Here is a 13,420-nt window from a genome sequence, read left to right as displayed (position 1 = left end):
CACTTTATATAAGATACATATTTATATAAGAAATTCACTGACAATACCTTTCTCATTGCTATGGTAACCTAAACCAAATTCAAGGGGAAATGTCTTTATGCCTTTGATACAATTAGTTTCACACCAGAGAAAGTAAATTTAGCTGCATACTGAATGTGGAAATATTGAGATACTAATCAGGATATCTATCTACACTTTGATAGCTCTCTTTCTCACTATTAAACACACAGTTCAATTACCAACAACAATTAGCAAACGACCCAATTCCAGAGGATCCCAGAATGCATTCATCTTTTTTTTTTTTTATGTTTATTTATTTGGGGAGAGAGGGTGTGAGCAGGGAAGGGACAAAGAGAGAAGTGGGGGGCAGGATCTGAAGCAGGCTCCATGCTGACAAGAGAGAGCCCTGTGTGGGGCTCTAACTCAGGAACTGTGAGATCATGAACTGAGTCGAAGTTGGCCGCTTAACCAACTGAGTCACCCAAGCAACCCAGAATGCATTCATCCTGATAGGATGAGTGGGATGAATGTTGATGCTATCTACAATTCTGCCTGAGCCATTCATTTTCCTTTACCTGCTGTGACTTAATGATCAGATCTTTGGGCATGGGGATTAAATTCTCAAATACACCTCCCATCACTCCATCTTCCTTCACACCAGACATTACCCATCCCACTACTTAAAACAACAACAACAACAAAAATTCTATATGTGAATATAATAGAAGGGAAAGTTCTAAAGTATTTAACTAATCTATCTTCCTTATATCTTGAATTTTAGATATTTCCTTCAAAAAATATCTCCCAAAACAATGTTCTCTTTTGAACTCTTAAAATTGAGAAAAAATATCCTACAATTAACTTGACTCATTCACATTATTTCTATCCTTTCATTACCCGTCTATACTGATATTCTGTATTATGAATCTTTATATCACAGTATTAGTATGTATCAGTTAATATTTTGGCTAAGAAATCAGTCCTCTTGAAGATGTATTCTGAGTTGTTTCCATGGGGCTAGATTTTAATAGCCCTTTTGTGGGCTTTGAAATTGTTATAGAATACATAAATATATGCATAATTAATATCAATCTGTGCGAAGACCCATAAAAATTTGATTCTGATATTGATTCTAATGATCACAGTTTAAGATAATTTTATGACATTAATATTTAAAGCTTTTAATTTTAGATGTTAGTTGAATAAAATAATAAACTAAAATGTTTGGCAAAAAAATATATTTGTTAAAGAAAGGAGGGTTTCTTTTTGTTTCTTAAAATTTGTATGTACAAGACATTTTACTTCATTTTCAGAAAGTCACCACTTAGAAATTATAAGGTAACCTGAAAATTCCTGTTAACATCTGCTAAGAGCATGTTAGGCCTTTGTGTCCATGTTTTTATAAAATCTTAAGATAACCGCACTGAAATTGTTTTCGTCATACAGCATGGAATGAGACTTTATTTCAATAGACTTTCATTGGTAAATCAGAATGAAAATTATTGAGCTTTAGAGACTAGTTTTGTAGATAAATAAAAAGATGAATCAATAGCATACAGTTTTGCCGCCATAAATGGTGGCAACATTACGATCAATTTAACTTGAATTTAGTAGAAAGACACTATTAAACTAGATCCTCTAAGCCAACAGAATATCTGACAAAATGATGGAAAGCGGTGGAATATATGAATGCAGTGGGAATGCATATAATGGGATAAGTCTCATAGTATTATGTTCTATAACATTTCAATATTAACCTAAGTACAAGATTTTCTTTGTAGGAACAGTTTACAACTATTAAAAACAATCAATTCTAAGAAATTCTTCACTCTTTACCTTTCACATATCCATGGCATTATTTAAATATCACTTGGAATTCCATTTTCTGGCTTAAAACCTTCTAGAATGTCTTAGTCCAGCAATGTCCAATAGAAATTTCTGTGAACACAGAAATGTTCTAAAACTGCACTGTTCAATATGGCAGCTACTGAAGCTTTTGAGTGCTTATAATCTGACTAGTGTGACTAAGGAATTGAATTTTAAGCTTTATTTCATTTTAAAGAATTTAAATTTAAATAAACCCATGTGGCCAGTAGTCACCATATTAGACCGCACAGTTAGTCATTCCCTGCTCCATTTACAAACTTATTTCCGCCGCATCTATTTTACTGCATAATATTGCTCCTGAAATGTCCTCAAGTGAATTTGACTACTCAACGTCTATTATTTGGTGTTTTATTCTTTGGGTGAGAGATTCTATATTTTCAGTGTGACTTTACTCGAGCTTTAAATAGTCTAATGGTAACAATATATTTACTGTACACAATACATACCAGGCACCATTCTGAGAACTTTATATATAATATATAATTCCATAATTACAAGAAACCTATGTATGATTATTACCATTTCATAGATATATAAACTGACACAACCACAGGTTAGTTAATTTTTGCCTGAGATCAAATAACTGGTTAAGTGGCTGATCTAGGATTAATTTCCAAACAAACTGGCTTTAAATCCCAGGATCTTACCCCATTCTTTATTCTGTCATCATTTTGGAGAAGCGAGGTTTCCCATCAGTTGTTCTCTTTAATCAAAAATGGATCACAGTTGGGGCCCAAGGGCTTTATTTGTGTATGCGTAATATTGGAAACGATTGCCCCTAGCATGAGAAAAGAGCAGAGAGTTTCTCTTTTCTATTCTGTCACAATTCACTGAACAGACTGTTTACAAAAGGATGATCTGAAATGTTCCCTAACTTAATCTTTACTAATTTGGCACTGGGATCTTACTTTATCAGAATGATACAAAACAAATTAGTTAACATAAGTGATCATGAACGGGTGCTGTATGTTTGCTCCTATTACTAGAAAAAAATTATTCAGATTTTTTCTTAATACACTAACAGAAAGAATTTTAAAGTGGTCAGGATTGATTATTTTCAAAGGGCTATAGTGTTCAGTTTTATCTCAGATCAATCATCTGCAAGTTAAAATTACTTAGAAATGTGCTGTCCATAATTAAGTAATCTTACCTACTAATATTACAGAATAAGGATACCTTTAGGTGACAAGGAGTCTGTCATTCTAAGTATGCCCCCAAGCCTTTTCCAGATTGCTCATAAGATTTCTCATTCTCTAGAGAAATGCAATCTCTAAGAAATAAATGTCTATGTCAAGTCACAAGTAATATGAGCACATGATGAAAAAATGGAATTTTTTAGTCTCATAAGGGCTATTGCAGTATTGTAAAATTGATTTTATTCCTTGTTATGTAAGTTCTCATGGTCATTTTAGGATTTACCTTCTGGATACAGAGGGAAGGCTACGATGCCTTGTAGGGAGGTGGGGTACAGAAGCCTTTGGGGACCAGGAGAATATTTTTCATATGAAATCTTTGTCATAAAATGCTAATGTTGGTGTTCTTGTCTTTATGTCTATGCATTCTTTAGCTATGAGGATAACAGACCCTTCATCAAGTAAGAATGACCTGAATGGCTGATAAATTCCATTTATCAGTGTGGTCCCATGAACCAGCTGTCAGATCAGTACTGAAAAATCATTAGAGCTTCTGTCATTCACATTGAGGCAGAAAAGCAAACTGTGCAGGAAAATAATCAGGCATACAACTTGTATGCAGAATAAATATGCTGCAGGTGTATTGCCAAAAACAAATTCTGCTTCACCTCTTTTAATTGGATATCACCTGAAATCAGTGCCACAGTAATAGCAACTTCATGTGGTACAGACTTGTTTCGCTTTTCGTAGCTTTCTCCTTTCATTGTGACGTGTTCCTCTGTGCTGCATATGTCGTCATTTCTGTTGTTTGTTTGGACATCACTCATCTAAAATTATTTTGTGATTTAGCGGGGTACCTTCAAAATGACCTTACGAGTATGAAACTACCCGATTGCATTGGTTATTACTGGATTTCTCTTTTAAATATCCAAAAAGGAAAAAAATGCCTCCTTCAAAAATTCAATTTTACATATGCAAATTTACCTCTTTTAATTTTGACACATGCCATTGGATTAATGATCTAATTGTTTATGAATATACCTTTTAAATTTCTGACACAAAGCTACAAGTCTGTACTAATCTGATAAGAGTAAACATAAATGTTGATATTTGGGCTCTTTTCTTTTGTACATTTTAAAATTACGTGTCCTGCCACAATAAACTTGATTGGCAACCAAGGAGTGACCTTACTGTAGACTTTCAGTTTGTTCTTCTGGTGAAGAGTCCTTTGTTTTCATTTTCTCCAATGACATTTCACTTACTTCTTCATGCTCTTGCTTATTTTTTTCTTTAGAAATTGGGCTCATTGCAGTTTTATATTATTAACTCTTGGGCCCATCATGTGTTTACAAGTAGATACTAGCTAACTTGAGGATTTTATCCTATACTTGTATTTCTAAATTTAAATAGCAATTTTGCCTTGATTTAATGGTATTCTTTCCATTTTTTCCTTTTTCCAATGTCTGTAAGAAGAAGCTGAGGTCTTTACCTTGAAAGTTCCCATATTTTTAATCTAGTTATAGAATAAAATATTAATATCTAAGATGTTTTCTAATTCATATAAGCAAACATTCCACATACAATGGCAAACCTCCTGTAGGGATTCTTTATTCAATAATGTTAATGTTTTAAATTGAACATGTTAAATTTAGTGGATATTTAAATATGGAATATAGTAGCTGATGGTTGTTGAAGGAAAATAGTAAATATTCATGATTATTTTAACAAGACTTTAATATTAATTGACTACTTTGGGACCATATCTTTCTTAAGATGTAGTTCTCTCTGAAAACTTTACTCAACCCAGCTTCAGATTATAGTAAATACATGTGTTTTCTTTTTAACCCCTTCATGTTGCAAAGTTTCAATCCCGATAAACATTTCTTCCTTAGACAATGCAAGTGGAGGAGTGTAGTCTGATGAAAAGAAATATTAGTTTACTCTGTTCAAATGAAGTGTGTTGGGAAAGGAAAGGGTGGTTTCATGAGGATATAGAAATCTAGACTGGTTTGGTCCTATTCTCCCATACACTTAGAGAGGAGTTGAAAAGGATTCCATTTTCACATATTGAATTCCCATCTATTGGAAAGATTCATTCTACATTGATAGTAAGTACATAACACATGGCCACGAATATATGGACTTATGTCATCCATTGATTACTATTGCGAATGGCAGCTGGAGGAAACTAAGGGAATGGAGAGTGAGAATTGTCTTCCATTCTAGCCTACTTTGTTCATACCGCTCCATCCCATTCTCAGCTCCATCTTCTCCTTCGAATTTATAGACCCTTCAAAGAGATGAAGGTGCCCTGAGCTTTTAAGATTCTTTTCAACAAAGCTGCCAGTTGCCTGATTTTCTAAGTCTAGTCCAGCTTAACCTAGAAGACAGCAATCCAAAGGCAAAGTAGATTGCAATGCAGAGTGGAACGATTTTTCCCACCCGCTGTATCACATTTGTTTTACATAACTATAGAAACAGACAAATAGAGCTCTTAAAATTCATATATATATTCCATATACTGGCTCCTGCTAATATGAGCTCTGTTTTTGTCAGTAATACTAAAATTTTTATGGAAAAAGAGGAAATTTGGAAAAATGGGGTAAAAGCGTATCGGATGAAGCACTAATGGAGAGAGTCCAATCAAACAAATGTTATCATAACAATGAGGCCAGTGGAAACTAACATAGCTTTATAGACTTTTTCCCCCTTGCCATTCACCATAATTACATCTCCATATCATTTGCATATGTGCTGCAAATACATGAATAATTGAATAGTACAAATCTGCTTTTGCTCAAACGAATTTCTGTGTTCATAACATTTTCATTCATGTATATCTCCTCAAATTTGAAAACTTGTAGTCCCCATTAAAATCTTAAAGTACTTACACCACCTGTCTTACATTTTCTGTCAATAAAACTTACCGTAACATTTTTTTCAGTGTCAGTATTGTTGATATTATATGATTGTGTTAATTACCGACCGATCATTTCATAACCTTTAATTTTCTTTTCTCTCTACAGGTCATGGGTTATAGGTGCAATAGCTCTTCTCTGCCTGTTAGGATTGACCTGGGCCTTTGGACTCATGTATATTAATGAAAGCACAGTCATCATGGCGTATCTCTTCACCATTTTCAATTCTCTACAGGGAATGTTTATATTCATTTTCCATTGTGTCCTACAAAAGAAGGTAAGCAAAAATTCTCTGTTCAAGAATAAATGGCATATGTATCTCATAACAAACCAACCATAATATAAATCATTCTTGATATTTTGGCCTCTAAGAAATGAATATATTACTTTATTAATTTTATTTTTACAATAGTAAAAATAAAAGACACAAAATAAATGCGTAATAGTTAGTGAATGTATTTAACTGCAAAAAAAATCAAAATATTTTCTGATTTGGACAATGAATAAAAATGTATTCTTGTAGGCTTGACCTTATAGCCTTTAATATTGTTATTGTCAGACGCATGGAATTTGTGTATTGGAAATAGCTTTCTAAGATGTTATGGAGCTGTGAGATGGTGTATATGGCATAAGAAATATGTTTTTTCTGTTTTTATTTAAAAAACAGTTCGCATATACTGGAAAATATAAATGTTTAACATTTTATAATAATATTTGTTTCCTAAATGAATAATGAAGTACTAAGTAAATGTCTGTGTACTTCTTTTCTTTAAAACCTATTTTATAAAATCTATGAGTTGGATGATTAGAATGCAATATTTAATTTTTTATGCTGGTCTATTTTTGTGATTTTTCACATTTACAATGACTTAAAATATTCATTTTCAAAGTTAATTTTAGCCCCTAAATACTTTCATTGCATTTTTTAGAAATCTCAAGATTGATTTTCTCATCTTATACTTTTTAACTCTATTAAAAATGTGGTCATTATAGTTCCAATCACATAGACCCCTGAGCCAAGACTGTCTGGGTCTAAATCCTAGTTTTTCTACTTAAAAGCTTATGTGACTGTGGGCAAGTTAATTAACCTTCTCATGCCCCAGTTTCTTCATGTATAACATGAAGGTAATAAAAATAATTATGAGATATTGAGAGGTGGCTCTGAAAATGAAATGTCAAAATGTGAAAATATTTTCTAAGGAAGAAATAACACCACCTAAAATTTTTCTTTGGAAAACAACAAAAAAATAAATAAAAAGTAAATATATCAATGTCTATGAATTTTGGTTTGAGAGACTGATGGGATCTTAGACAAAACTTGAGAGGGTGTCTGCTTGTCAATATGAGTCCAGTTGTCTTCTGTTTCAGTTGTATGTGGTGGTATGGATCAAAAAATGTGTTGACATAATCATAAATAATTATAAATTAGTATAATTATAAATTATATATTATAATTATAAATTATAAATAATTATATTTATAAATAACACATAAATGTGTTGACATAATCATAAATAATGACATAATTATAAATAACACATAAATGTGTTGACATGATCATAAATACTGCGAGAATAGTAATGATGACTCAGACCTATAAATGTAGCTTACAGAAAAGTAGAGGTTATCAGGGAGTGGATGGATTCTAACCTAATGGATTAGAATTAATGTAGAAAAGAGGTTGTATTAGAATGGATGATCCTCCCAAATACTTAGTATACACACCCCTAAAATTGCAGTTGCTTAATTCAGTAAATATTTATTTTTATTCTTATGGCCCAGTTGATGGTGGTCCCTCATGGAGGGATGTAGGCTGATGAAATCTCAACCAACATTAATATATGATTTCCACAGTCAGTTTGAATATTGGCATCAAGTAGGTAGTCTGAGTAAGAGGTGATCTTGTGTAAAAGGTCTGAAAGAGGCTTACTTCACTTGTACTCACCATCCATCAGATAACACCCTGTCAATGGTACCACCTAAACTACAAGGAAGACTGGAAAATATAGTCTAGCTTTTTTACCTCAGGAAGATGAGGAATTAGGTATTGTAAACAGCTAGCAGTCTACCTACTCTTTGAGTATAAAGAGTAGGACATGTAAATGATGCATAGGAATAGAGATGGAAAAAAGGAAGTGTCCGATGAGAAGAATGAGTATAAAGATGATACGCTAAATTAAAGATAGGAGAAAATGTCTAGAAGTAGACAACAGCCAGTATTATAAAACATTTCAGAGAAGTCAGAGAGACTAAGCACTTGGGAAAAATTTCTACATTTTGATAGAAGAAGGTCATAACTGATTGTCACAAGAAATATATGTAAAAAGATGGGAGCAAAATCAGGAGATTAAGGAAAGGGTAGCATTTGTCTGTGTAAATAAGGGAATATTGAGCCTTGAGCCATCATAAGCAGTTATAACATCCTCAAATATAGTGAAACAGATTTACCTATTATTTTTATTTTATGTATTAGCTAGGAATTTGGGCTAGTAAAATTAAAAGTTTGAATGTTATATAGAAATTTTCTTTAGAGCAGAGAATACTTTTTGTACTGTATATATTAATTATTTTGATGTTGAGTATTTTTTATTGGCCAGTATCTATTAGGGTTTTCCCAATAATTATTTTTATTTCTCTCATCTTACAAATATACATACTGGTATAGGTAAGAATTGCATTTGGTATCCAGGAAGAGATATTAAACCTCAGAATCCAAAAACAAGTCTAGAATTTTTAGTACATTTAACATAAGTGAAATTTTAAAAAATATATGTGATCAAACTCAATTTTGTGATTCATTAGAACATAGTTTAGCAAACAGCTCATGGGCCTAAACTGTCCAGCTGCCTTTTAATTTTTATAGCCAGTTAGCCAAGAATGGTTTTTATGTTTTTAAATGGTTACATTTAAAATTTAAAATAAGTACATAAGCAGCATCTTTACTTGCCTCTTTGTAGACAAAGCCTGAATATTGACTATCTGGCCCTTCATGAAAAAATTTACCAATCCCTGACTTAGAAGCTTTCTTTTATGCTTTATAATAACAAGTAATAAGCATATTATTTTTTCATTCATTTTTATGTTTTGAATTTTAAATTTTGATGGCATTTTTATTGGGTATCAAGAACATGACCCAACATCACAGAATATAGAAAAGGAATTGTTTACCTTTCTCCCTACAAAAACAAAAAACAAAACAAAAAACAGGTAATTTTGTTCGAAATTGCAGAAATATCTTAGGAGATTTTTCTTCTATTCCTTTATTTAAATTGACATATTAATGAGATATAAATATTGTGCAAGTTTAAGGCATACAGTGTGTTAATTTGATACACATATATTGCGAAATGACTGGCACTATAGTGTTATCTAATACTTCCATCAACTCACAGGATTACCATTTCTATTTTGTGGTGAGAACATTTAAGATATTTCAAGTATATAATACACGTTTGTTAACTATAATTATCATCCTGTACATCAGATCCACAGAACTTATTCATCTTATAGCTGGAAGTTTGTACTCTAACCAAAACCTTCCCATTTCCTCCAGCCGCAACCTTTGGTAACCATGATTCTACTCTGTTTCTATGAGTGCAGCTTTTTTAGATTCCACATATAAGTGATATCATACAATATTTGTCTTTCCCCATCTGACTTATTTCACTTAACACGATGCCCTCAAGATCTATCCATGTTGTCACAAATGGCAGGATTTTCTTCTTTGGTTGCTGAACAATATTCCGTTGTTTGTATGTACCACATCATTTTTATCTATTCACCCGTTGATGAACACTTGGGTTGTTTACGTGTCTTGGCTATTGTGAATAATGCCACAATCAACATGGGAGTGTAGATATCTCTTTGAGATCCTGATTTTATTTCCTGTGGATATATACCCAGAAGTGAGATTGCTGGATCATATGCTGGTTCTGTTTTTATTTTTTTTTATTTTTTAAATATGTGAAATTTATTGTCAAATTAGTTTCCATACAACACCCAGTGCTCATCCCAACAGGTGCCCCCTCAATACCCACCACCCATCCTCCCCTCCCTCCCACCCCCCATCAGCCCTCAGTTTGCTCTCAGTTTTTAAGAGTCTCTTATGCTTTGGCTCTCTCCCACTCTAACCTCTTTTTTTTGCCTTTCCCCTCCCCCATGGGTTTCTGTTAAGTTTCTCAGGATCCACCTAAGACTGAACACATATGGTATCTGTCTTTCTCTGTATGGCTTATTTCACTTAGCATCACACTCTCCAGTTCCATCCACGTTGCTACAAAGGGCCATATTTCATTCTTTCTCATTGCCACTTAGTACTCCATTGTGTATAGAAACAATAATGTCTTTATCCATTCATCAGTTGATGGACATTTAGGCTTTTTCCACAATTTGGCTATTGTTGAGAGTGCTGCTATAAACATTGGGGTACAAGTGCCCCTATGCATCAGTACTCCTGTATCCCCTGGGTAAATTCCTAGCAGTGCTACTGCTGGGTCATAGGGTAGGTCTATTTTTAATTTTTTGAGGAACCTCCACACTGTTTTCCAGAGTAGCTGCACCAATTTGCATTCCCACCAACAGTGCAAGAGGGTTCCTGTTTCTCCACATCCTCGCCAGCATCTATAGTCTCCTGATTTGTTCATTTTGGCAACTCTGACTGTCATGAGGTGATAGTTGAGTGTGGTTTTGATTTGTATTTCCCTGATGAGGAGTGACGTTGAGCATCTTTTCATGTGCCTGTTGGCCATCCGGATGTCTTCTTTTTTTTTTTTTAATTTTTTTCCAATGTTTATTTTTGAGAGAAAGGTAGAAGAGCATGAATGGGGGAGAGGCAGAGAGAGAGGGAAACACAGACTCTGAAGCAGGCTCCAGGCTCCTAGCTATCAGCACAGAGCCTGACGTGGGGCTCGAACCCACGAACTGTGAGATCATGACCCGAGCCAAAGTCAGACATTTAACCGACTGAGCCACCCAGGCATCCCCGGATGTCTTCTTTAGAGAAGTGTCTATTCATGTTTTCTGCCCATTTCTTCACTGGATTATTTGTTTTTCGGGTGTGGAGTTTGGTGAGCTCTTTATAGATTTTGGATACTAGCCCTTTGTCCGATATGTCATTTGCAAATATCTTTTCCCATTCCGTTGGTTGCCTTTTACTTTTGTTGATTGTTTCCTTTGCAATGGAAAGCTTTTTATCTTCATGAGGTCCCAATAGTTCATTTTTGCTTTTAATTCCCTTGCCTTTGGGGATGTGTCAAGTAAGAAATTGCTACGGCTGAGGTCAGAGAGGTCTTTTCCTGTTTTCTCCTCTAGGGTTTTGACGGTTTCCTGTCTCACATTCAGGTTCTTTATCCATTTTGAGTTTATTTTTGTGAATGGTGTGAGAAAGTGGTCTAGTTTCAACCTTCTGCATGTTGCTGTCCAGTTCTCCCAGCACCATTTGTTAAAGAGACTGTCTTTTTTCCATTGGATGTTCTTTCCTGCTTTGTCAAAGGTTAGTTGGCCATACGTTTGTGGGTCTAGTTCTGGGGTTTCTATTCTATTCCATTGGTCTTTGTGTCTGTTTTTGTGCCAATACCATGCTGTCTTGATGATGACAGCTTTGTAGTAGAGGCTAAAGTCTGGGATTGTGATGCCTCCTGCTTTGGTCTACTTCTTCAGAATTACTTGGGTTATTCGGGGCCTTTTGTGGTTCCATATGAATTTTAGGATTGCTTGTTCTAGCTTCAAGAAGAATGCTGGTGCAATTTTGATTGGGATTGCATTGAATGTGTAAGATAGCTTTGGGTAGTATTGACATTTTGACAATATTTATTCTTCCAATACATGAGCACGGAATGTTTTTCCATTTCTTTATATCTTCTTCAATTTCCTTCATATGCTTTCTATAGTTTTCAGCATACAGATCTTTTACATCTTTGGTTAGATTTATTCCTAGGTATTTTATGCTTCTGGGTGCAATTGTGAATGGGATCAGTTTCTTTATTTGTCTTTCTGTTGCTTCATTATTAGTGTATAAGAATGCAACTGATTTCTGTACATTGATTTTGTATCCTGCAACTTTGCTGAATTCATGTATCAGTTCTAGCAGACTTTTGGTGGAGTCTATCGGATTTTCCATGTATAATACCATGTCATCTGCCAAAAGTGAAGGCTTAACTTCATCTTTGCCAATTTTGATGCCTTGATTTCCTTTTGTTGTCTGATTGCTGATGCTAGAACTTCCAACACTATGTTAAACAACAGCGGTGAGAATGGACATCCCTGTCGTGTTCCTGATCTTAGGGAAAAAGCTCTCAGTTTTTCCCCATTGAGGATGATGTTAGCTGTGGGCTTTTCATAAATGGCTTTTATGATGTTTAAGTATGTTCCTTCTATCCCAACTTTCTCGAGGGTTTCTATTAAGAAAGGATGCTGAATTTTGTCGAATGCTTTTTCTGCATCAATTGCTGGTTCTGTTTTTAATTTTATAAGGAAACTCCATACTGTTTCCCATAATGGCTGTACCAATTTACAATCCCACCAACAGTGCACAGGGACTCTCTTCTGTCCACATCCTCACCAATACTTACTATCTCTTGTCTTCTTTTCTTTTTCTCTTGTCTTCTTGATGATAGCCATTCTAACAGGTGTGAAGTGATATTTCATTGTGGTTTTGATTTGCATTTCCTTGAGCAGTGCTGTTGAGCATCTTTTCATGTGGGTCATTTGTATGTCTTCTTAAGAAAAATGTCTATTCATTTACTCTCTTCATTTTTTTAAATGTTTTATATTTATTGAGAGAGAGAGAGAGCAGGGGGGATTCAGAGAGAGAGGGAGAATCCCACGCAGGCTCTGCACTGTCAGTGTGAAGACCAATGTAGAGCTCGATCTCACCGTGAAAGGATCACCTGAGCTGAAATCAAGAGTCAAGGTTTAACTGACTGAGCCACCCAAGTGCTCCTCTTCTGTTCATTTTTAATTAGATTGTTTGGTGTTTTGCCATTGTGTGTTAAAAGTTCTTGATATATTTTGGATTTGAACCCCTTAGAGAAATAGGATTTGCAAATATTTTCCTCTTTTCTGTAGAGTGCCCTTTCATTTTGTTGATTTTTTTTTTTTTTTGCTATGCAGAAGCTTTTTAGTTTGATGTAGTCCCACTTATTTTTGCTCTGTTGCTTGTTCTTTTGATGTCATGTCCAAGAAATCATTGCCAGCACCAATTTCCAGGAACTTTTCTATTTTCTTTTAGGAATTTTATGGTTACAGGTCATATGTTTAAGTCCTTAATTTACTTTGAGTTAAATTTTGTGAGTGGTGTAAGATAGGGCCCAGTTTCATTCTTCTGCATGTTTAGTTTTCCCTAAACTATATATTGGAGAGTTTGTCTTTTTCCCCACCAAATATTCTTGGCTTCATTGTAAAATATTAGTTGACAGTAAATGGAAGCATTTATTTTAGGGCTAATTCTGGTCTCTTGGCTTATACCAACACCATACTGTATTG

General features: G+C 34.2%; 1 protein-coding gene across 26 annotated transcripts in view; it reads left to right on the top strand.

The window, feature by feature from the left end:
• The window catches only part of ADGRL3 (adhesion G protein-coupled receptor L3), an 818,271-nt gene that overhangs the window by 759,443 nt on the left and 45,408 nt on the right, over positions 1 to 13,420 (top strand). For 18 of the 26 annotated variants that reach the window (XM_053217310.1, XM_053217311.1, XM_053217307.1 and 15 more), the window contains 2 exons: positions 3,455 to 3,481; positions 6,047 to 6,215. In XM_053217310.1, coding sequence (XP_053073285.1) covers positions 3,455 to 3,481; positions 6,047 to 6,215 — 196 coding nt within the window. The remainder of the gene's footprint in view (positions 1 to 3,454; positions 3,482 to 6,046; positions 6,216 to 13,420) is intronic. The other 8 variants (XM_053217313.1, XM_053217309.1, XM_053217302.1 and 5 more) reach the window with 1 other exon arrangement.

The sequence above is a fragment of the Acinonyx jubatus genome, chromosome B1, assembly GCF_027475565.1.
Source record: "Acinonyx jubatus isolate Ajub_Pintada_27869175 chromosome B1, VMU_Ajub_asm_v1.0, whole genome shotgun sequence".
In the NCBI taxonomy this organism is placed as follows: domain Eukaryota; kingdom Metazoa; phylum Chordata; class Mammalia; order Carnivora; family Felidae; genus Acinonyx; species Acinonyx jubatus.
This window is presented reverse-complemented; position numbering and strand designations above follow the sequence as displayed.